This window comes from Mytilus edulis, chromosome 11 (genome assembly GCF_963676685.1).
Source record: "Mytilus edulis chromosome 11, xbMytEdul2.2, whole genome shotgun sequence".
NCBI lineage: Eukaryota > Metazoa > Mollusca > Bivalvia > Mytilida > Mytilidae > Mytilus > Mytilus edulis.
This window is the reverse complement of record NC_092354.1, coordinates 74,590,253-74,616,681: the sequence shown is the minus strand read 5'-3', so window position 1 is coordinate 74,616,681 and position 26,429 is coordinate 74,590,253. Positions and strand designations below refer to the sequence as shown.

Below are 26,429 nucleotides of genomic sequence, written 5' to 3'. Positions count from 1 at the left end.
TATATATATTCCCATGCTTGTATTTCCTATCATTGTTTCCTTGATATAAGATTGCTGCTCACAATGAAGCTAGTAAACCAAGAGTTCCAAATGGTTAAGTTGAAATCATCCCTTCGTAAATTTTACGGATGCCGTTACGAGTTGGTTGCCTGTTATGGAATAACCGTTTCACAGATGATATCGGATATGTTCCTTATGTCGTAACTAAAATACCCTTCTCTTTTTAACGATTGTGACTTACCGAATTAGACTTTTTACCTGATTTGTAATAACATTAGCAACACGACGGGTGCCACATGTGGAGTAGGATCTGCTTACCCCTCCCGATCACCTGAGATCACCCCCAGTTTAAGGTGGGTTTCGTGTTGCTTAGTCTCTAGTTTTCTATGATTTTTTCTGATGTACTATTATTTGTCTTTTTGTCTTTTTAATGTTGGTCAAGGAGTCAAGGAGTAGTCAGTTTATTTTCAATCTGAATGTCGTTCTGGTATCTTTTATCCTCTTTTTTCAGATGAAGGGCATTGTGTATTTTATGAAGGTTTTGAACAGGGGTTTCCTTTCGTACAATTGACACCCAATAAGGTCCAATATCAGGTTCAAATCCAGACCACAATCAGGCCGAAGCAGATTAACCGAATTTCATTGGAACAATAAACCTTCCTCCAAGTTACTAATTTCCGACGGTGACAAGCTCTGCACCATTGGCAACTTCATGTCTGTTCGTAGGCAAAGGTCACCGAAATCATCTTCTCGCACGATAACCAGTAGCTATGATTTGATTTCAACAAGTTCTTGTTTGAAATCTCCTGTATGTCAACTGGTTTCTTTTTTATCAAACATTGCAAGGGTTGGTTTTTTCCATTGTTAATACTTTGATTGATTTTGTGACATTCAAGTACGAAATTAAAGATGGATGTTGGTCTGATTGGTGGATATTTGTATATTGCATCAATAGTATCAAGTATGGTTATTTTCTATAATTGAGAAAATGTAATCAAGCGCTAAACGAATTACTTCTAAATTTAACCAAAATGATATGATATAATTATAAAAGCCGATGATCAACTCGACCAGTTCTTATAAACAAAACAAAAAAACATTCCTAGCTTCAACTATGAGAGTATAGAAGACAGAATATTTTTTTTAGCAGCAAATGACAGCCCTCATAATTTTAACAATGTGATGATTGATTTTTCTTCGAGTAGGGTTTTCTCACTTCATTGTGTTAATATTTCATTGTAGTTCAAAGAAGTGATCTTTTTCACCTTTAATCAAATGATTTATGTTTGAATCATTTAACAGTTGTCACTTTATAGCCATTTATAGCTTGCTGTTCGGTGTGAGCCAATGTCCGTGCATAAGGCCATTCAATTTGACTACCCTGTAATATTGTGTTTACTGGTTTTTTCCTGTAAAGGAGAAAATGTACTTAAGCGATAAAGAAATTACTTGTAAATTTCAAAAAAGAGATATGAAATTATTATAAAAGCCGATGAAAAACTCGACAATTGCTATAAACGAATAACAGATGAACTGGCTATGAGAGTAGACAAAACAAATATTTATTAACAATAAATGACAGTCTACATAATGTTAAATATTCAGAAAGTGTGATGATTGATTTTTTCTTCGAGAAGGGTTTTGTTACATCTTTTTTTTTATATATTTCATTGTAGTTCAACGAAATAGTCTTCAACAACTTTTATCTGGGGATTTAGTACCATCGTTTGATAGCCGAATTCTAGTAGTCGGAGCTTATGAAGCTGGAAAAACAACGCTCGTGTCGAATTTAATCGGCAAAGCCATCCCCAGAGAGAGACAGAGTACTGATGGAATAGATGTGTACTTCGGAAAATTGTTGTTTGATATGAAGACACAGACACTTCTAAAGAATACGAAGGGTAAATAGTTATTGACAATTAATTTATGACAGCCATAAAAATGTTTTCGTTTATCAATAGGTGAGGCATTTCTAGTCGATTATGTAATTCCGAGGTGCCATGAACTATTTCGATTCTACTAGGACAAATATGGCAATTATATCACCCATGAAGCCATATACACACGATACTGTTATGTTTTTTTCGTTTTACACACATATAATAATATAAAACTATCATACAAACATAAATAGACTCATTATTGCAAATGAATATGATATTTTATTATATTGTATTACACTCTGATGCATGAAAGAAAAAGGCATAATATTAACATTTAACATTGGAAACCTACACATGAAGTCACATTAGTAGGTTTCCAATGCAAAGACGATAAGAGTTTTAGTTTTATGAAATTTTACACTGAAATGATAACTGAAATGGACTTATTTATTTATTTTTCATTATAATAGAGACAACCGTATTTGATTTGAAGTTTGGTTGGTCTTTGCAAATAGGTGTCTTAGAAACAGTATAATTCGGTCTAACAACAACAAGCGGTTGATTCATATCTTGAATATCTATACGTTGTAAATCGTCTATCGAAGATGTATGTCCAGGTGACGCATCATGTATACGGATTCAATAGCTATGTTTTCTTATAAAAGCCCCGGTGGTAACTGGTTATAACTCTTAAATAGTTTTTCAAATTTCAAAAAATATAAAGATGAATGTTTGCACACATCATTTAGAAAACAATGTATGTTTTGTCTGTAAAGTAGAATGTAATGTTCCGAATAATGAAAGAACTTTTATAACAAAACTTTTGTGTATGTTTTGTCCTGAAATTATGTCACTGGTCTGTTTATATTTTTTTTTAAGGTGTCCACGGTTTCCCGAAGGCAATTTACCAAAAGGTTTTATCATATCTCAAATCAGTTAAAATGCCAAATATCAAAACAAGGATTTCTCAGTTTGATATTCCAGATAATGATGTATTACGCAATCTTTCTGACAAAATACATGAGGATAGAGATGCCGATTCCACTGAATTGAATGTGGATCAGGAAGTTATTCCAATTCCTGTTTTAGATTTTGCAGGACAAATAGTTTACCACGCAACTCATCAAACATTCATAACTTCACATGGAATTTATATAATCACATTTAATGGCAGCAAAGAGTTGGACGATCCTCTAAGTAACAGAGCAGACGAAAGAACGACAATACTTGGTAAGTATGACCAAGGGTATCATAATCTGTAGGATCAAATCAGACTATTAAAACTAACAGAAGTCGGGCATATGTCATTGGAACACTACATCAAGTACATTTACACACATTACAATCAGAAAAAAACGACCACTTAGGACCAACACATTGTGACAATAAACCAGCATGCGTACGGTGTTTCGATATCTGAACATTGAAAGCCAGGTAACGTGCTCTAAAAACCTCATTCCAAATATTAATTTAACCGCCGTCAATCGAAATTCCCCATCTAAATTAAGCACTTTTTATAAATGTGTTAAAGGTGGCAATGCTGCTGCAGCCAGATTATTCAATAAAAACGCACGTTGATATCCACACATATGTCCGTGCAATGCCAATAAAAGACAAACCTGTTCTAGATTATCTTCTGATAATACCGTAAGGTCAACAGTGAACGGGAGAGCCTTTTCGCTTTATTTTCCTGTGACATTACATGGAAAACACAAAGCCTCATTTATTTGGTTACATGAACAAAGACATAGAAGGGTATACAATATGTAGGACATATTGGACGGAATTTTTTTAAACGAATACAGGAACATCTATACCGCATCCGAAAACCTAAGAAATTGAAAAGTATGATTTATCAACATTTTGGTAAAGACAACTACGATATTAAATTTATTAGATTTCAAACGCTCGAAACTGTCCAAAAACAACAAGGGCAATTGCATAATCAATTTGAAGCTTCCCGTAAAATTACCGAACTGTCTTGGATTAAACGACTACAAACAGCGTGTCCCCTGGGTCTAAATGAAAATATACTTGGACAAGGAAACATATTTCTACTTCTTTTATTGATATCATGAAAATATTATTGATAAAAGACAACAAAATATTAGGTCTCATGGCAATCGTATCACTCGAAATCAACGAGTTAAAGATCGTATAAATTATATAGTAATCGTCTATCTATATTTTAAAAACAAGAGTAGGCATCAATTATTATGTAAACTGGGTCAAATACCCAGTAAATTACATTATATTGTGAAAGAGTGTGACACCAATTCTCTCTTCAGTCCACTGTTTAATATTCGCGTATAATAAAAGCTTTTTGCCACCATAGACTGTTCCAGTGTATCGAATAACCTAAAGATCGTAAACGTCATTTTCTGAAAATTAAATATATTAGCAGAGGTATTGATTTTATCAACTTATCTAGTATATTTAATGACTCTACCGTTCAAAACTTTATACCTCCCTATTTTGATAATGTAGAACCACTTATAATTTCATACACATACAAGCACCCACAAGAAGTTTAATTTTTAATTATACGTTGGTTACATCAGACGTGAATGTAGATAATAATACTCCCTTAACCTAAAACTGTGAATCGTCGAATTTAGATATGTTCCCTTTGGCCATCATATGTTATTACAGGAGACCTCAATATCGTTCATGACAGAGAGATTAAAAACGTTTTGAAAAAGGGACCAAAGTATCGCCCTCCATCTAAAATAGATTGGAAAGAGTGTCCTCAAGTCACCACAGATGTTCTTTCCTTGTTTTGTAAAAAGTGGTGTTTACGGGAAAAATCTGATAACAAATCCCTTGATTCTTATTTAAATAAATGTATGAATGTGGTACATAAGAGAATATCACATTTTGAAAACAAATTAGAAGTAAATAATACATTATTCAAAAGACCTTTTTTCCAGAATAAGAAATAAATATCAAGAACCTTCATAGCGGTTTGTGTTTGTACCAGACGACAAAGCAGCCAACAATGTGGTGGTGGTATACCGTAAATACTACACGGACGTTCTTAAGAATGAAATTTTAAATTCATCTACATTTAAGTTCATCCTCTCCATAGAGTGTCATATAATAAATAAACATATCACAACCACATCAGAGCTTAAGGCTTCTTCTTAATATTTGAAGGTCCCTTAAATGTATTGGCTACCAAAACTATACAAGAAACCATTTAAGTGTCGTTTCATCCCGGCCTCTAGTAAGTGTTCTACAAATAATCTTTCAGTGCTTTTAACAAGTTCATTAACTACTATCAAAGAGCTTATCATGAACTATTGTAATAAGATATATGAACAGAGTGGTTCAAATTATTTTGGAGTGTAAACAAATATTTGGATGTTTCAGATAAATAACGTGCTTTTGATGGTCCTTTTGATACTGTGAACAGTTTTGATTTTTCTACTCTTTACAATACACTTCCATAAAATCTTATCAAAACTAAAGTGTTCCTATTTAATTAAATGGTCGTTTGTTGAATCTAAATGTAAATATATATGTTGCAATCATTTAAAGCCTTATTCTCTAATTAGAAAGGTAAATATGCTAGGTATACTTACTGGAGGTGTGATGAAATTGTTGGAGCTGTTGTTTTTCTCCTTGATAATATTGATGTACGTTTCGGCAACACAGTTTATCGACAGGTATCCACTAATTGTGCCCCTTTAATAACAGACTTGTGCATGTTGTGTTTGTACTGTTAAGAATCACAGTTTATGACTAAACACAGTAAAATTCCGTCGAAATTGCATTAAATTGATAAATTCAACAACACTTACCGTTATCTTGATGATATTTTTTCTTCGTTGAATAATCAAGAATTTTCTCAATATACTGCTGAAATTTACAACAAGGAACTTACTTTAAATAAATCAAATTTAAACAGTAATAACTGTCTTTTCCTATATTGCAATATTTAAGTTTTTAAAGGGAAACAACACACTAAAACTTACGACAAAAGGGACGATTTTTCGTTCCGTATTGTGAACCTTTCATTTTCAGATGGTGGTGTTCCTTTGTCACCACCTTACGGTGCTTATAATTCACAGCTCGTTCGCTATGTCCGTGTCTGTTGTGACGTTTTTTTGATTTTAATAAACGTAATCTATGTATGACTTGTAAATATTTAAACCAGGGATATCGTTACCATAAATAATCTAATACCTTTACTAAATTTTTCCATAGATATAAAGATTTGGTTTTGAATGTGTATCTGTAGAAAACTTATTTCAAACGGGTTAGCAAATCCCCATTTTTACGGAAATGTTGTTAACCGTGCCCGGAAATTCAGAAATGATCCTTGTTAACTTATCGCTCCTTTAAATAAACCTATTATAAAAGGTTACCAATTCAAAACTGTAATAAGATCATTGAATATTGTTTTTATTGGTATAAATATTGAATTTGTTATCATTAAATTAAAATCAAACTAAATATTACTAGTATTGTATATACACATTCACATTTATGAATCTACAATTTGTCGATACTTGTATCTTGTCATTGCACAAGGTCATGTTTTTCTCTGACTGTTAATGACGTCTTTACACTAAATCCATTGGATGTTGGATGTGTAGGGATTAATATTTTAGTTTTTGATTCATTATTTTTTCATGAGTTGTTTATGGCTTTGAGCTAGATGTCAGAGAACTGCGAGTACTCTCAGATCTGTTCCAAGTGCCTGTTTGGTTTTAGGATGTACAAGTACCCATCAACGTCCACTTGCATTGTTATCCATCTGATGAGTTATGGCTTTTTATAGTTCGTTCTTATGTTGTACTGTTATACCACTGTCCCAGGTTAAGGGAGAGTTTGAATGCCGTAACATGGTCAACCAATAGACAAATAAAAGTACACAAAACAAAACAAACGAAGCTAAAGACTGATCAAAACCATTGTCACCAAACACACTTGTTATATCTCGCTAGCCTTGTTGATATTCATAAATTTCCTGATTTAATATAAAATAGTCCGCAACACACCGACTTATACACCAGTCTGTTCATTTCACTTTATGCAGACACTAATTTAAATACTTGAGTATGTTAAATGTCCTGTACAAAGTCAGAAATATGATCATTGTTATATTATAGTTCGTTTCTGTGTGTGTTACATTTTAACGTTGTGTTTCTGTTGTGTCGTTTATTTTCTCTTATATTTGAATGTGAATTCACATTACTATAAGACGTGTCACGGTACATTTCTATCCCAAATTCATGTATTTGGTTTTGATGTTATATTTGTTATTCACATAGGATTTTGTCTAATGCTTATCCGTTTTTGTGTGTTTTACATTTTAATGTTGTGTCGATGTTCTCCTATTATACTTAATGCGTTTCCCTGAGTTTTAGTTTGTTACCCCGATTTTGTTTTTTTTGTCCATAAATTTACGAGTTTTGAACAGCGGTATACTAATGTTGCCTTTATTTATCAGTAATACTTATTTTAACAGAATGTAGGATTTTGTCTGATCTGGTTTTTTTTGTTGTTCCTGTTGTAAACCTGTTGTCATCCTATGGATTTGATTTAAGGGGTGATATTTGTTTTATAATTGCAATAGGTAACATGCGTGATCTTATAATCGAACGAAAACGTACAAGTGTAACTTTTGTGTATTTTATTACATGCTTTGGTAATTGTTTTATTCTTCTCTTTCATTTTTATTCATGAACATTGTCTATAGAGTTTTTATGTGCCATTTTGTGTTTCATTGTTGAAAAAGATATTTGTTTTTATAGTCATTTAATTAATACGCAACATTGATTATTGTATCCGAACTTTGACATTTGTATTCTTTTTATATATCTGCTTGTGTTATGACTTCCACACAAGACGGAGGTTAAGCTAGTTATAAAACCAGGTGGAAACCACCATTGTAAACTCAAGGAAATGCCTGCACTTATTCAGAAATATGACTATTGTTTTCTATTTGTTTGATGTGTTTTAGTTTTTGATATTGCCACTCGATAAAGGACATCCCGTATCATTTTTTCTTTGGAGTATTTTTCTTGTTTTACATTCGCAGAAAATATCCGACAATGGGTTTCATCAATTCTGCTGTACAGTCATCCTGATAATAAAGATTACCCAAGACTGATGTTTGTAGCAACCCACAAAGACCTTGTCTGTCAGGTAATGTTATGCCAGTAAAAAGTCATATTTGTAGACATAATCTTTGGTTGTGATACTCTGACTCGGCATTCGTATACAAAGGGTTGAGCACGAATTGTTTTAAAAATGAGTCTTAAACCTATTTTAAAGAATTCATAAATAATGAAATGTCATCAGCACCATATACACAAAAAATGTCATACAGTATAAATATATTAGGATGCATGAACACAAATTATATTTATATTACAAGACGTCATTGTTTTTTTCAATAATTATTTGTATAATAAGATGTGGAAACTGTAAAACTACAGAAAATAATACAGAGTTCCTTAACGTTTATATCTCAAATGTAATTCAACATTTAATGATTAATATTCAAACACCCTGTGTTCGCATTTACATATGAAGTTGTAGTATTCTACATGTTCTACTGATGAACATACCTTCACTATGTATCATCGCCTTCGTAAATTGGGTACTAACGAAGCGGAGAGAAATAGAAAAAAAAGTAAACAAGTTAAGAATTCAATCAATTTAAAGCATTGCCACTCATTTGATGAAGGTGCCGCTTGAGAAATGATTTTCTGATATATTATTATTTGAATTATTACGCCGATAAGTACAAAATTAAGACAAGACTTTGTGTTATACTCCAAAACTTGCCACTTAGTACCGGAACATTTCGAGGTCGATGGTCCTCTGTCGACCCATTTTCAAGATTTTTCCAGACACACTTTAAGATTATTATAGTGTGGCATCATATTTACTGAAATTTATTGTCAAGAGATGTTTTTTACAGAATTAAACCATATAAAATAAAGCTTAGGCAACTTGCTCGTGTTGACAAATTTACTGTATGGCAACTTATTTGTTTTCAACTGTATGGCAACTTGCTAATTTTAGAATATTTATTTGCCGTCCTTTCAAAGAAAATAAAGTACTAAGTTCAAATATCTAATTATGCATTAGATAAAAATACCATCCGCTTTGCAGAATTTAAAATGTATACATAATATAAGGGCAAGGGCAGATTTAGGCGGGTGCGTGGCGGGTGTGCGCCCCCCCCTAAAATTTGCAAGGCATGGGTTGTCTTCAAATTATTTTAGTAACAGAAGAGACCATTCTATCTTTTTTCACATTCAAAGTACATAAAACAGATAGTTAAACATAATCCACGTGATTACTTATCAACTGACCTGCGATTTTTTAAGTTCTATTAATGTTATATAATTCAAAGGAAGGTGCCAAACGCGGAGCTGCATTTGAATAAGAAATAATTGATGCAAGCTAAATTTTACTGTAGTTTGAACATGGGAAGGCATTATATTCGTGATTATTTTTGCCCGAGCGATAGTGAGGGTTAAAATAACAAGAATATGATGCCTATCCATGTTAAAACATCAATAAAGTAGTAGCTTGCATCAGTTATTTCGATTCTGATTAATAGGACAAGTAAGGTAATTTCTATGTCCGATGTGTATAGGTATAGCGCCTTTGGATGTGCTCTTCCATGAATCTCCCTTTTTCTTTGGTAAACAACCAAACGACTGACAATGTGATTTTTTATGGGGCGGAGTTTGAACAGCCAGCAAGAACGGATGTCGTATCTAGGTCAAATATGTCAATTTCCAAATGCACCACATTACAGGCATAAAAATGAATTAGTAATAAGATGTGCATCATTTAAGAGTTTAGAAGTGTTTTAAATTAATGAAATATATTCAATACAGGGACAATTTGAAAAAAATCACTATTCTGCAGTAGTCAATATACGCATGTGCAAACTCATTTTATTGGATTTAGAGCATTGTTTTTTTTTCAAAAGCGAAAGAAGCACGTCATATTAGAATGAAAAATAAAATAGGTTTTTAGCAGTTAAAGTACAAACAATTGTTACATTGTATATGCGGTTTTTATAATAAATTTCTTTGATAATCTAAGTTCCATTACATCCCTAGAAAATAAATATAACCTCATAAATGCATATCTCATTCTGATTTTAGTGGTTTGTGCAACACCACAGTAATGTAATGTGAAGTCTGTCACGACCTCCGAAAATCAAAAAAGTAAAAACAGATATAATGAAAGAACAATAAAAATCACGGCGAAAAGTAAAAATTTTCGTTTGAAAAATCTAATTATAGTATTGGTCAGGTGAGCTTTAATTGTAATCTGTCCCGTCTCACTTTGCTTCCGTCGGTCCGCTCGTCTATTTGTCAACTCTTCACATTTCCATCGTCTTAACTAAAGTTGTCGGGGCTGGTGTGATGGTGTGTTAAAGTGATCCTTAAGTGAACCGATTTCATTTCAAATTATTGAAACCATGTACAATTGGCTAAGACACATTGATGATCTGCAAACAAGGGTTATTTATTTTTGTGATGTTTCTGTATTTCTTTAGGCATGTCACAACTACCATCACAATGTCTGATTGAGATTGGTTGAGATATTTATTACCTGATATTGCTATATAGATTTTACAAAAAGTGCTGGTGTCTTGATTGTAGATTGGTTTGCTTAGGAACACAGAATCAAAATAAAATGTTCGCATAATCTTCAGCTTCTGTTTCGTGGGCTGCAGCTTTATAACTGTAGCTTTATAAACGCATATATATGCAATATAAATCTCTAGTGCGTAAGTGAGGGGTGTTAGGAGATTATTATAGGTTTTTCAAATTTGCTGAAGACCTTGCCAGCATAACTGGCAGGTTCTTCGCGGAACAGGAATAAATTGTTACATCTCTGTCAATCCATCCGTCCGTAAGTCACTAGTGATTGACGATTGTTGTCAGGGTGGATTTAAATTTCTAATTTTTCGCTAACTTTACCTCACACTAGTTCGAAATACCTACATTGCACCCCATTAGAAGAATATTTCAATGACTTTCCCACAAAAAATGTTCGCCTCGCTCCGCTCGACGAATTTAAAACTTTGCACCTCCCCTAATCTGAAATCCTGGATCCGCCCCTGAAGGCTTGAACACAGTCCTATTACATCTTTAAAAACCAGATGTAAACAATTTGAATACGACATATACAAAAGCAGGTAAATGTTGTAACTTTCAAAAAGGCATGTCACTGTTTCACTGACCTGTTTTTATGCCCTGACGTAGCGTTTAGTGTACCCATGTCCGTGCGACCCGTCAAATCAAATAACATGTAATAAGTACTGGTTGGAATATTTTTCAATCCTGACGGTGCGTACTTATAAGTCTTTTGAAAAAAACCACGAAAATGTAACTGCTGATTTGATAGCATTCATTTATTTATTTGCCCTCGTAAACAGATTTGTTAAATAAAAAAAAAAACGTAATCGGTAAATTCTAAACGTGAAAGAACAAATCAAGTACACCTTACATCCAGGCGTGCTTAAGTTGCACTTTTCTTTAATATTATTAAGAAAAATGATTTTAGCATCTATCTAAAGATTAGATTATTTACACACACACACACACACAATTGGGGATAACTGTTTATTTTAAAACACAATTAATTCACATTTATATTCAACCAAACAGATCAGACCGAGATCCATATTTCATAAGTTTCAAAACAGAGAAGGTGACTTTGTTTGCTGAAACTAAACAAGAAATGCAATCCTATTTTCAAAAAGAAACAAGAAAATTAATTCGAAACACAATTCACGATTTATTTCTTCTAACTTTCGATGAAAATAAAGTATCGTCTGAACTTTTTACAAATAAATTATTTCAGACATTAAAAAAATAAACAATTTAACCCAGCCATACTTTATGTGTCTGTCAGAATTCTCGATCGTGTGGTTCTGTGGTTGTTGTGGGTTCATCTCTATCATATTTGTTGTTTTTCATAAATGGTTTCGTTATGAGTTAGGCCGTTATTTTTCTTGTTGAATCCTTCCACATATTTAATGTCGGTGCTTTTTATAGCCGACTATAAGGTACGAGTTTTCGTTGTTGTAGGCCATAGGATAGAATGTAATTCATTACATACACTTACGATGGATAGTTATCTTATTTGCTATCATACCACATCTACACTTTTTTTTTATTAAAAACAAACAGCACCAACAAAAGGTGAATGGTAGGTTTATTTTTTTTGAACTTACAAAATTTCACCCTAACAACAAATTATAAGACAACTGCCGTTAGTAGTATCACGATATATGAATGTGTTTAAGATAATATGGTTGAAAACAAAACTTTTTGTACTAAGTCGAATAGCGGTATGCAACGACGATTTCTGAACGGAATTAATTAAGTACGTATATTTAAAAATATTTGAGCCAGTCCATGCGAAAAGGTACAAAAAGTCCTTTTGTTAAACTTTACAGGACACGTTATCAAAGTTTGTTATGATAATTTTGAAAAAACGATTTTATCCGAAAAAAATGACATTAATGTAAATATTCATTCTATCCCGAATTTGTCAATTAAAACAGCAAAAGACGTAAAAATATCTGAATTGTTGGTATTTGAGCAAGTGTAAAATCATTTGTTCCCCGGACTAATGCTATACCGACCTGAAACTTAAAATTGTACGACACTAGAGAGACAAAAGTCAATAATTTTCTTCAGTTTTACCGGTTTAAGGAAAGTAAGACAACATTAAAACATGAGGGAAAATACAAAAACTATGACCTTTTGTGTTTTAGAAATTGAAATTTAAGTTAAGTTAAGTTATGTAATATATAAATCAGTTGCCCGGTTTCATTGCATTGATATCAGTATCGTAAGCGAGAGCCTTATTCCCACTGCTACCGGGGTTAACATTGCCAATTGGCAAATCAAGCCATTTAAACTGTACTTTGAAAGTGATTGAAATATATGAAATAATTCATTAAAAATCTTGATAAAACTAAAAAGGGGGGGGGGGGGGGGGGTCTCAACACTTGCAGATGCGTGTAGCTCACAGCTTAAGGATATGAGGATAAGTAAATGCGTTTTATAAATCACAAGTCTACTACCAATATTTATGCACACTTTTTAGAATTTCGTAAAATTTTCGTTTTTGTACCTTTTCGCATGGACTGGCTCATTTGATAAATAGTTTATTATGTATATTTGTAAGCCTGTGAAGCTTTGATATCGACAAAATATCGTCACTTGATATTATCTAAACAGTGATAAATTTCCTCTTAAAATTACAATATATTGCAACACACCGTACAGACAAAAGTTGTTATTTTGCAATTCGCCGTACAACATCATGCAATTCACCGTACAATAAACTAACAATGATTTTGTCTATCTATACTATTACACGATAAGACCTCATTTTGGGTGTCGCTTCTCTTCTTTCCACAATAAATTAATCAACACGCCTCTGTGTCCTATAGGTACAGTGCATAGTCGCATTTGTCATCAATTCATTATTCAGATTGAGTTATTTTGGGAGAAAAACGAGAAAAAAGGCATCCGGATAATGTCCCGTCATTGGACGAAATTTTAAGTCAGATTAGACTTCCGGTTTGCGTTTTTCTGTATACAAACATATACAAAGAATAAAGTGTATTTTCAGAATTCTATCTGCTATCATTTTCAAGTTTACTATCTACGGCGGTCACAGAGTTTATTAAATAGAGAGAGTCTGTATACCATATCAATGACCACCATGGATCGATTAGTAAACTTAGAATTTACTATCTACGGCGGTCACAGATTTTATTAAATAGAGAGAGTGTATACTCACGTGTGTATACTATACCAATGACCACCATGAATCGATTAGTAAACTTAAAATTGAAAGTAAATACACTATATTTATATAGTTACTGTAATGAATGTTCATAATATACAGATAAGCGCTAAAAATATTCATGTGAACTTTTGATACCTTTTCTAAAATTCTCCAGTCATTAAATTTTTTTTATAAAATTCATTGATTACAAAAGAAAAAGAAGATGTGGTATGAATGCCATGTTGAGACAACTCTAGATAAGCGCTAAAAATATTCATGTGAACTTTTGATACCTTTTCTAAAATTCTCCAGCCATTAAATCTTTTCATTGATTACAAAAAAAAAGAAGATGTGGTATGATTGCCATGTTGAGACAACTCTCCACAAGAGACCAATATGACACAGAAATCAACAACTATAGGTCACCGTACGACCTTCAATAACGAGCAAAGCCCATACCCCATACTCGGCTTTAAAAGGCCCCGAACTGACAATGTAAAACAATCAGTCAAACCAGAAAACTAGCGGCCTTATTTATGCACAAGAAATGAACGAAAAACGAATATGTAACACATAAACAAACGACAACCACTGAATTACAGGCTCCTTACTTAAATGTTCATAACTTACTAAATGTATGTTCATATTGAAATTGATAGAAAACCAAAAATTGGGAATTTTGGAAATAATGACCTATGACTTATGATACTTTTGCTGAAATTCTCCAGTCATTCAATATTTTACAAAATTCTTCCAAAAACACTTTACATACTTTAAACTACGCTCTGAATGACCCCGATTTCGCGGGTGTGTTCTAGTATTAAAAAAAAACAACATTTTTTTGACAGTAAATTTCAGTAAATATGATGCCACACTGTAATAATCTAAAAACGTGTCTGGAAAAATTATGAACAAGAATGTGTCCAAAGTACACGGATGCCCCACTCAATCATTTTCAATGTTCAATGGACCGTGAAATAGGGTAAAAATTTAATTTGGCTGTTATGTTACCATCGTGAGAGGCCAATTGAATTAATCCATATAATTAATACATGTTTATTATAAGACTACATGATATAGAACTGCCCATGTTATCAAACCCCAGTGTGTTATATATAGATAAAGTCAATGAACTTTAAGCACGTGTAACTGTTCAATTGTCAATCAAGACAGATAGGCGGAGTCTCTATAAACGTAAACATTGACCAGATGATATAGCAATATCATTACATTGGCATTAAAATTAGAAGGATTATACCATAGGGAACATGTGTACTAAGTTTCAAGTTGATTTGACTTCAATTTCATCAAAAACTACCTTGACCAAAAACTTTAACCTGAAACTTCCATTTTCATTTTCTATGTTAAGTGGACCGTGAAATTGGGGTCAAAAGTCTAATTTGGCTTTAAAATTAGAAAGATCATACCATAAGCAACAAGTGTACTAAGTTTCAAGTTGATAGGACTTCAGCTTCATCAAAAACTACCTTGACCAAAAACTTTAACCTGAAACTCCCACTTTCATTTTCTATGTTCAATGGACCGTGAAATTGGGGTCAAAAGTCTAGATTGGTTTTAAAATTAAAAAGATCATATCATAAGCAACAAGTGTACTCAGTTTCAAGTTGATTGGACTTCAGCTTCATCAAAAACTACCTTGACCAAAAACTTTAACCTGAAACTCCCACTTTCATTTTCTATGTTCAATGAACCGTGAAATTGGGATCAAAAATCTTATTTGTCTTTAAAATTAGAAAGATCATATCATAAGCAACAAGTGTAACAAGTTATAAGTTGATTGGACTTCAGCTTCATCAAAAACTACCTTGACCAAAAACTTTAACCTGCAACTCCCTCTTTCATTTTCTATGTCCAATGGACCGTGAAATTGGGGTCAAAAGTATAATTTGGCTTTAAAATTAGAAAAATCATATCATAAGCAACAAGTGTACTAAGTTATAAGTTGATTGGACTTCAGCTTCATCAAAAACTACCTTGACCAAAAACTTTAACCTGAAACAGGACGAACGAACGAACGAACGGACGGACAGACAGACGGACGGACGGACGAACGAACGAACGAACGGACGGTCAGACGGACGGACGGACGAACGAACGAACGGAGCCACAGATCAAAAAACATAATGCCCCTCTACTATCGTAGGTGGGGCATAAAAACAGTTCAATATCTTGAGAATGGGGCGACAGAGGACGATCGACCCCGAAATTTTCCGGTACTAAGTGGCAAGTTTTGGAGTATAATACAAAATCTTGTCTTAATTGTATACTTATTGGCGGCCTTAAAATTTAAAGAATTATATATCAGAAAATCATTTTTAAGCGGCACTCTCATCAAATGAGTGGAAATGCTTTAAATTGAATGAATTCTTAACTTGTTTACTTTTTTTTCTATTTCTCTCCGCTTCGTTAGTACCAAATTTCCGGTGGCGATGATACACAGTGACCTTGCATTGTATTTGATTAAAGACAAGTTATATAATAGTCTTCCGATTTTACTTGTAGCAAGACGTTCCAAATAAGCGAGCACAACTGTTAAATACTTTATCAGCCTGCTTTACTGATGAGAATATCAGGAGCCATATTTTATTTCAAAACTTGTTCTTTGTAAATGGTACAAGTAAGGATGACCCGGAAATGGAAGAGTTAAGAGCCTGCATATCAACGACCATAACTGAAAATCCACAGTGGGGACAGATGGTGCCAAAACAGTTTCTCATCCTCGAGACGATGTTTGCATCATTAGTTGAAGAGGGGAAAAGTATAATCAGCCTTGAAGATGCAGAACAGATGAATACACAAATTGGTATGAAACCACTGTCTGCGGCAGAATTGGGACTATTCTTAAGCGTACAAAACATTTGCGGCAGGATGACTTATATCGATTATCCAAAGCTCCGAAACTATATAGTTATTGACCCAACTTGTCTAATTGATGTACTGAAGTCCATTGTTACATCTGTGCCCATAATAGCCAGTTTACACCATGGACGACTTACCAAATCTGACTTGACAAATATCTGGAGTTCTGAAAAATTCTCCCATTTTCTGGAACATGAGGAGTATTTCCGGCAGCTTTTGGTTCACTATGACATACTGTCAGAAGTGAGACGTTACGATAGAGAAAGTGGAAAGAAGATATCTGTAGATTGTTATCTTGTACCTTGCATGATCACGACTCAAAATATGACAACCTTTGTTGCAAAACATTTAACATCCAACAAATGTGTCGGCTTTGTATTTGAATTCAGGGCTACAGATGTTCCCGATGCAATACCATGCAGACTCATAGCAAGCATTCTAAGCATCTGGAATGTCAAAAGTTATGAAAATGTAGACTTGCTGTTTTCTGGATTTGTTGCTGTGTTACTAGACAGAAAACATGATTTAGTAGTAAAGACTGAACGTAATACTGTTGCAGTGTACATTGTTCACACGGAAAGAAAAGAGTTGATAATCAAAGATCTTGCCTCCTGTGTACGAGAATGCTTAGAACAAAACCTAGCTAAAATTTCTGAAGTCTACTCCTTTTCCTTCACAAGTGATAACATTACAAAGAGATATGTGCCATTTGATGTAAAGCTGAAATCTGGATGTCTGTCACCAAATTGTTTACTTGATGCACATAATGTAAACAGTATTGAAACCAACTGGGTGTGTGATAACCATGAATATATTACACCCAAATCTGAACTAGGAATTTGGTATACCGACAGGGTAAGTTTTGATGAGCATTGATTGCATTCAGAAGTAGGATTCAAACCACAATTTTTTAAAAGTGGAATGTAAGTTTCATATTTTTTTATACTTTTTTTTTTTAGAAAATTCCAACCAAAGTTTGTTTCCCTTGTTCATGTTGTTAAAACCATTTAATTGATAACAAGAAAGCAGATCAATATGCACAAAAACGAAGTTTGTGGCCCATCAATTAGAAAGTTACCAAAAAAACTAAAATAAATATAAATATTTAAAAGGCAATAAGACTGTGATAAAGGCAAATGTCAAAATAATGCGTCTTCATATAAACTGTTTCTTACAGTTGTGAATATACTATGTTAGGTTAGCTTAAATTATTCTTTGATGAAAGGATATAATTCAAACTTGGAAGAGACACATAGCAATGTGGCAAATGTCAAGATGTTCCAATCCCTTGTTTTTTTGCTCTCTCGATCCTTTGTAGAATTCTATTCAGTTTCTCCGATAAACAAACAACATCATATTGACAGCAATAATAATGTTATGATACTTCAAAATTGCATACATTCGAAACGCTTTTTTGGATTAACCTTAATCAGGATTTCTAAAAACCGAATATTTGAAAGTCTATGATTATAAAGACCGAAACTGTTGTAGAGCTTCGTCCACTCTGCCTAAGGGAGTCGAAACCTTAGTTTCTTTATCATTTCAAAATTTATAAAAAAAAAAAAGTGCAGTTTAAACAAGTTTTGGTATACTCATATTATTTCTGAAGTACTGACTATTAAACATGTTAAATTGATACCCCTATGACCGATAGCCTACCAATAGCCAATTAGAGACAGTTGAATAAAAATGAAAATATCACTATGCATTGGAAGCGCTATATTTGCGTTATTTAAACAGATTCGTAAAATTGTATACTTTCAGACTACATTACAGTGTACAGATTCATGTCAAGGTGAGGATAATTGAAGAAAATAAAAAAATGAACAATTGTCATTTTTTGCAATAGTCTATTGTTTAAATCAATTTCTATCATGCTTTACCCGGCTTATATTTTCTAAAGGTACATTTATTTTTAAAAGTGTGTCCCAACAAAGCAACAAGATAGAACATGATAAGGCAAGAAGCGTATTTAAATCTTAATACCACAACACACATATATGACAGTTGAAAAAGTTCGAGAGCACCTGAAACGCAAAAGGTAAAAGACAACTATAGTTGGAAAAGTATTTACCGAGTCACGTCGAGATCTGTTCTATCAAAAGGAAAATTGTAAATGAATGATAAATAAGGGGAACACTGTAAAGTAAAAAAATCCAGTTTACTCGATATAAAAAGAATATGTGGTATAATTGTCAATGAGACAACTCTACACAAGAGGCAAATGGCACAGACCATCGTGTATTATCTAATTGTGTTGAAGATACTAGTTATTGGGTCTATGTGGTTTTTATCAAAGGTACCAAAAAATAATTCATACCTTTGCTAACAGTTAATTATCAGTCGAAATAAGCTGTTTGAATATGCCTTGGAGTTCATTATTTTTGTACTTATCGATGAGCTAACAGCTTGGCGACTGATGGCCTATTCAAAAGTCTCTGTAGTTCTAAAATAGCGTATGAGCTAATTATACTCAACATTCATGTGAAGTTGTTATATTGCTGATAAGGAGATAACAATTTATGATTGCAAATTTGAAATCGTCTCGTTTTCCGTAGATTCTGGTACTGAGTTGACCACTGTAGTATATATGATTCTATATTTGTTTCGGTCAAATAAGGAATATAAAACTGTAATTTTTGTTTCTTTAACACTTGGTATGGAATTAAAATGGTGTACAGTTAAATTATTTTTTGTATAAATGACGACATCCTGCTGCACAATTATTCGTCCAAATTCAACAAATATGTTGTGCTTGAGAAACCATAGCAACATGATAACTTGTTAGTAAATGCGAATGAAAACAGACAACCATCTCTTAAACTAATACAGTAAAGAAAGAAAAATCAGATTGAATTTCATGATTTGAATTTTATTCCTTGGATTATATATATTTGATATTTAACCAACTTATATTGAATAATACATCATGATGATGATAGTGGTGATGAAAGGGACGATGATTAAACAGACTTTTTTAAAAGTTAAGATATTGAACCTCCAACATCTAAGACCAATGCAAGTCAGCTGCTTTGATAATCTTAATTTAGAAATTGTTTGTTTACGAAGCAAATGTTATCAATAGATGTGTTAGACTTTATTATACAATCATTGTTGTAGAAAGAAACAAGACTATTATTAAGTTGTTTGTTAAAAACAAAGCTAGTTCTAAATATTTGTTTTAACTTTAATTGAGCAAAATATTTAAAGACGTTTAAATACATAATATATATTTAAATCTGCGATTACCAGACTAGATATTGTATTACTAATTTTCATCCAGGTATACTAGATGCTGTTCTGTCGATGCTACTTAAGGACTCACAACTGCTTCGCATTTGCAATAGTTTGACAAAGGAAGAAGTACGCAGCTTGGCTTTCAACCTTGGAGTCTCGAATACTAAACTTGATGCAATTGATTCTGATTCGATTTCTATGATTAAATTTTATAGCCTTCGTTTATGCAGAGAGAAGAATAAATCATGTAAAGATTTCGTCAACGCTATGGAAGCTGCTGAAATCAACAGACATACCATGTGTCAGGTATGTACTTATATGTCCACTTTTAATTGTTAAAGGTTTCACAGCGATTGTTGTTTTATCAATAAAATCGACAATTAGTTTGATTGATTTTATGGAAAATTGATATCGTTCTCCGTACTTTTATCTGGTAATATCACTTACTATCTAAACAAAAGTAACAATTATGTATTTGTATATGTAAGAAAAAGGTCAAATCACAAAAATACTGAACTTAGAGAAAAATCAATTTGGACTTTAGTCCATAATCACATGGCAAAATCAAATAACAAAACGCATAAAAAAACGAATGGACAAGAACTGACTTGGTACAGGCATTTTCAAATGTAGAAAATGGTGGATTAAACCTGGTTCTATAGCGCTAACCCTCTCACTTTAATGACAGTCTCGTCAAATTCCGTTATATTTACATTGATGCGTTAACTAAACAGACACAATAAATAAAATAGTAAAAATGTGGGTACATCAGTCATCATCGTATAACAATTTTAAAAGGAACAATTGAACAGAACACAAAAACATCTATCTACAAACACATTCATTGATTTGTGTGTCTGACGTCAGAAAATGTTATGCATCACATAAATTTGACGTTAAATGTGCATAAAAACAATTTTAAAATTTACATAGGCAATGTGTACATATAGGGTTAAAAATTCAAAAGTATGTAAGAATAAATTTTAGAAATAGACCGAGATTGAAAATAGTCCAAAAGTTATATATAGAATTTATAAGAATCCACAACGCGATTGAATGATTTTGACGTTTATGGTTCAACGTATTTTGTAATTCATAATAGAAATATATCATAATGACATAAACTAGAACAATATCATGCTGACGGGAGTCACGTCATAAGAACCGAAGAAATACAAAAAGTCGCATATACAAAGCACGCCACCAAAAAATGAAAGACAATACAAAAACATTGACGAGATGTATAAGTATCGAGCCACGTCAAACGGATATCACATAAAACCATTCAACAGTAAAAGTAATATTAATAATAGAACAAAGACAAATGAAAGACCTATAAAAACGTTGTTAAGATGATAAACAACATCTGTACGCAGAATCTATACATCAAGACCATCGTGTATTATTTGTGAAGTTGATAAGGAATATTTATCAACAAGGTCTTGGTACCTTCCGATGAACTTTTTTTTAGAAAAAGGACGAGACATTCTTTGACATACCCCTGGTTCATCAACATTCTACTCAGACACTGATGACATTTTTACAAAGTCTGTGTAGGAGCTGCAAGCTCTTGAATATCGAATAAGTTGGGAAATATATATTCCATATGCAGGTGAAGTTGGTATATTGCTACTAAGGTTGGGGAAATTTATAATTTCAAAATTAAAATCGTCTCGTTTGTCATAGATTCTGGTACTGAGATGACTATGTAAGTCAAATTCGAGATATAAGTTTATAAATGCAATATATTAATGCAACCCAATCAGAAAAGTTCGGATTGTTTATCGAAAGAACATCATCAATATATCTGAAAGTGAAATTAAATAATCTGGCTTCTTTGATCTTCTTGTTTTTGACAAGTGTCTGGAGAAACTCCGATTCATAAAAAAATAAGAAGAGGTAGGCAAGAAGAGGCGCACAGTTTGTTCCCTTAGGAATGCCGACAATTTGTTGGAAAAGTCTACCTCCAAACTCAACAAATATGTTGTCGATAAGAAACTCCAGCATACTGACCACTTGTTCTTCTGTGTAGCATGTTTTACCTTTTTGTTTGTCACTATTAAAGAAATATGCCTTAGAAACGTTTTTTCTTGGTTAAACTACATCACGAAATAATATGAAAACCAAGTGCAAAAGTACTGAACCACGTGGGGTGCTAACTTATCAAATGAGACTCCTTCAAATGATGAAAAACACTATAACATGGGCGGCTTTTGTTTTATATTTATTTACAATCCACCTGAAAAGACGTTTTAATTGTAGATTTTGCGACAGGAAGAAGTGGAGACAGGTATGATATAGTATAAAACATATACAGTATAGCACAAAATAAAGTCCGCGGAAATTTTAAAAGGAAAGTACCCAATCAACATGATCAAATGACAAACTCAAAAGCTCACACCCAACGAACGAATTAATAACAGCTGTCACTTTCCTGATTTGCTACAGGCATTTTCTTATGTAGAGAATGATGGATTTAACCTGGGTTTACAAGATGCGTAACCTCTCACCATTGCTATCTCCGTAAAGTGTTCTTTTATTTCTTTTATCATATTAATTTTGTTATAACGATATTTTATGCACTTGTTTTTCGGGCAATTTGATGTCAGCTATTTATTGTTGGCTTTTAAGAATTGTTTTATACCAGACACTCATGCATAACACAAAACCTTCCAATGATTATTCTAGTTATAGTCAATATGTGATTATAGGAGAAAACTTACTCTTTAGATTGTCAAGAAAATATACATACGATAAACTGTATAGGTTCATTGACATATACATTGGTATTTCTTCGTCAAAAAGATATCCTTTGGATACCATTTTAGACCCTATGTATGTCCCCAACCAACAAGAAAAGCAAATTAAGTTCCACTGATGTTGTTCGATATGCGTTGGAAATATACAGTAAATATGTGAGTAAACGGATTGACATCACATATTTAAAAATAAAGATTCGTTTCAGAAATTTTATAAAAAGGTGTCGTATGTCTTCATTTGCTACCGGGTATATTATTTTAGTGGCAATGACAAGAATATGTATTTTTTATAAGCTTATATATCATTTCTGAACTGATCCAAAGTTAACAAAAACAAAAACCAAGTATTTGAATTATTATTTAGTGTAAGTATGAAACTGATCAACTGAAGAGCAATACACTAAATGAAGATATAGAACTTAAAATGTTTAAGGACAGAAAATGTATTGGTGCCAAAATTAAGATATATACAAACAAATGTGAAATAACATAAATACCAAACCCAGAAGAAAATTCAAAACGGAAAATCCTAATCAAATGGAAATATCAAAAAGCTCAAACACATCAAACATATTATTACAGATGATTTCTTAAAATTGTGTTATTATATATTCTCTTACTTAATATAGCTTATACTATCTGATATTCTACAAATATTTGTTTTAGATTTGCCTGATAAGATTTTGAATCTGTCGCCAAGTGATGAGATGCTTGACAAATTGTGTCTCCGAATTGGTAAGGAGTGGATGGTTCTTGGCTTAGAACTTGGAATTGAAATCGAACGCTTGGAACAGATAGAATACGACAATCCGAAAGTACTACGTGAGGTCAGTAGACAAATGCTGTATTGCTGGAGAAACAGAGAAGATAACTCAACAATCAGAGAGCTACTCCATGCTTTAGAAAGATCTGGTAGAAATCCACATCTGATTACAGAAATTTTAGAAAATTGTGAAAGTTATCCCAAATTAATCCCCGTTGATTGATCTTTCTGGGATTCAATTTGTGACAGTGTTTTTGAGTGAAATATATAACGCTTGCTAACAAACACAATTCATTAATTCGTTAATTATTATTTGTAGAGTTGTTTATAGATTGTGAAGCAAAATACGTGTAGTTATACGATCAATAAGTATATCCTTCAGTATTAAATGTGTGTGCATCCATGTATAATCCGACTAAAACTTATAAAATTGAAATACTGATCAAGCAATTTTTGTAAACTATAATTTCCATCAGTATATCTCCCTTAAGGATCTACACCTTTGGGGAGCCAAACATTTCTAGTATGAAACTTATTTTCTTAACCTGTTTTTTTTTAAATGACTAAATAAAACAATTGGTGATGAAATTGGTTGGGAACTTCTTTTGTTTTGCTAAGGGCCTTTGAAAGTACCTAATTTTGATGATTTTTAATAAAGATAAAGTGGATCAATCGACATTAATTTAACTCTTTAAAACTATATGCAGGTGTTAATATAAGAAGTTTTTATCATATTCTCATGCTTTGGCGTGTAAAATTTACCTTTCTGTCTATTAAGTAAATTTGTTATTTTTTCTGTTTTAAGAACAAAATTCATATAATTTTATTTAATTTGTTAAAAATGATTGAAATAAACTATATCTTAAAATTTGATAAGAATTAAATAAAATAGGATGTACATGTTTCTGGTTAAATGATTTCGTGTACCACTCACAATTTTGGCTTTTGGATTGGTAATAAAATTTGAAAAAATTATTTCTAAAACACTACTTCTTGTAGATATTCATTTTCTTCTCACAAAGTTCAGTTTAATTTTAATACTTTTTGTATTCATTGATATTTTCCACTTGTATCACATGTTTCGGAAATATTTCTGTAAGGTCAGAATGATACATTCTGAATGTTTTCTCAAGAAGTAGATAAGTAAAGATGTATTTTTAGGAGATTATATTTTTATTAGCTTTGTCATTTTTTCAATTGATATGATTTTGAATTATGTAACTTCGTATAATTTACGAACTTCATATTGATAATGTCAAATGTTTCTTTGTAAAATGTATTTTTGTGTTTTATGATTTTGAATAAATTACTTTTTTTTTATCAATCTTGTTTTTATATCCATAGCAAAACGAGATACGATTTTGATTTATTGTATACCTCACAATAAGTCTCCTATGTCTTGCTATCTTTGCTAATTTCCTTTTTGAGATATATTATGTATCTTATGACAAGAATGTAGTCAGTTTCGATTCCTTAAAGGCTTTTTAATGGTTTTTTAATGTTTGAAAACTTTGATATTTTAAAAATCGTCACTTGTATAAGTGTCTATCCAGAACAGATTTTTTTTTTTTATCAATATTTGTATCCTGATAATTATTGTGTTAAGATATAGGCAGTTCTATTTTCAACATAACTACTTAGTTTGCAAGGGATATTGATAATTTCGCTTTTAATGATGCAGATTTAAATAAAATTAAAGTTGAATGTCCAATAAGATGTAAAAATATACATTTATTGAGAAAACATACCAGTTCATATCGATGTTCTATTCAAATTCATCAATTAGATAAGACTAACACATATTCAGTTTTAATTGTTTATATAATAAATGAATACAATAATGTGATACAACAGGGAAGAATTATTCTGTAGTATTTATTACTTAGACTGAACTGAACAGGGACCTATTAAAACATTTATTTACACAGTAAATTTATGATATCTCTATGGTCTTGGAGGGACTTGTTCACATGGGTGTTCCATATGTGTGCTTCAGTGAATTAAAATGTTAATTAAATGCGTGGTAAACTTAAAAAAACAATCGCATTCCTCCCTTAATTTCATTTTTTTAAAAGCAGATTTGTGTATTTATTTTAGTGGGTCAGACTTTTATTCTCATATTTGAAGTGTTGTTATTTATTCAATTGATATGATTTTAGTTGATATCATTTTGCATACATTAAATTAATAATGTAATATTATGATGAAATTCTATGTCAAATGTTTTTGCAAAATGTATTTTTGCATTTTATGATTTTGAATAAATGATTTTCTCTTTTCAATCTTGTGTTATATCAATACTGCTTACCCTTCCGGAGCACCTGAGATCACCCCTAGTTTTTGGTGGGGTTCGTGTTGTTTATTCTTTAGTTTTCTATGTTGTGTGGTGTGTACTATTGTTTTTCTGTTTGTCTTTTTTATTTTTAGCCATGGCGTTGTCAGTTTGTTTTAGATTTATGAGTTTGACTGTCCCTTTGGTATCTTTCGTCCCTCTTTTATCTATTATACCTAATAAAACAAATTAAAAAATTTTATTATCCAGTTTTATAAGAACAGGTACCAAAGTTGTCAATTGTATTCTGATAAAAACATGAAAATTACAAAAAAAGTACTTGCCATTTGGAAAAATATGCAGTCAATTTTAAATATGCTAGACCCTATGCTAGCTTTTATGTCTATGTCATCTTTGCCGACACAACATCATTGTTCAATATTTATTTAGTTAACTAGCATTTGTGATGGAAGTCGTCATAAAGACGAATAGAGAAATGTATTCGAAAATTGCTTTTATAAAATAGCCTGATAGTTGTTTTATTGTTGTTCAATTTTCGTCACAATCTCCAACACATTGTTGTGGGAAGGGAAATTGTATTTGATTTCACTCTAGGATGTGAAATTTGTCAGAAAGGATTTTATTTCCAAAGCTATCACATTATTTTGGGAATTCTCGTACAAAGCTTAATAATGGAATACAGAAACAACTGTTTAATAAAATACATGAGTTTATCACGATTCCGAATGTTCCAATGCACGAAAAATCACATAAACACTGAATTGGTTGGCAATTCGGTTGCAATTAAATGAGAATCTATGTGTTGAATTATCGATCAC

At 32.1% G+C, this 26,429-nt stretch overlaps 2 protein-coding genes across 3 annotated transcripts in view; both read left to right on the top strand.

Moving 5' to 3' along the window:
- The window catches only part of LOC139496278 (neogenin-like), a 229,785-nt gene that overhangs the window by 184,289 nt on the left and 19,067 nt on the right, over positions 1-26,429 (top strand). The gene's annotated exons all lie outside the window — the stretch shown is intronic.
- Positions 910-25,600, top strand: LOC139495336 (uncharacterized). Its single transcript, XM_071283641.1, has 9 exons — positions 910-961; positions 1,677-1,901; positions 2,763-3,113; positions 7,933-8,039; positions 16,203-17,414; positions 18,324-18,354; positions 19,843-20,102; positions 22,059-22,086; positions 23,222-25,600. Exons 1-9 carry the CDS (start codon positions 910-912, stop codon positions 23,539-23,541), a joined length of 2,586 nt encoding a protein of 861 aa, XP_071139742.1. The 3' UTR covers positions 23,542-25,600.

Coding starts and splice junctions, on each gene's coding strand:
- LOC139495336 (XM_071283641.1), top strand. CDS start 910: ATGGATGTTGGTCTGATTGGTGGATATTTGTATATTGCATCAATAGTA. Junction 17,415..18,323: donor GAATTTGGTATACCGACAGG/GTAAGTTTTGAT, acceptor GTATACTTTCAG/ACTACATTACAGTGTACAGA. Junction 20,103..22,058: donor ACAGACATACCATGTGTCAG/GTATGTACTTAT, acceptor TTTTAATTGTAG/ATTTTGCGACAGGAAGAAGT.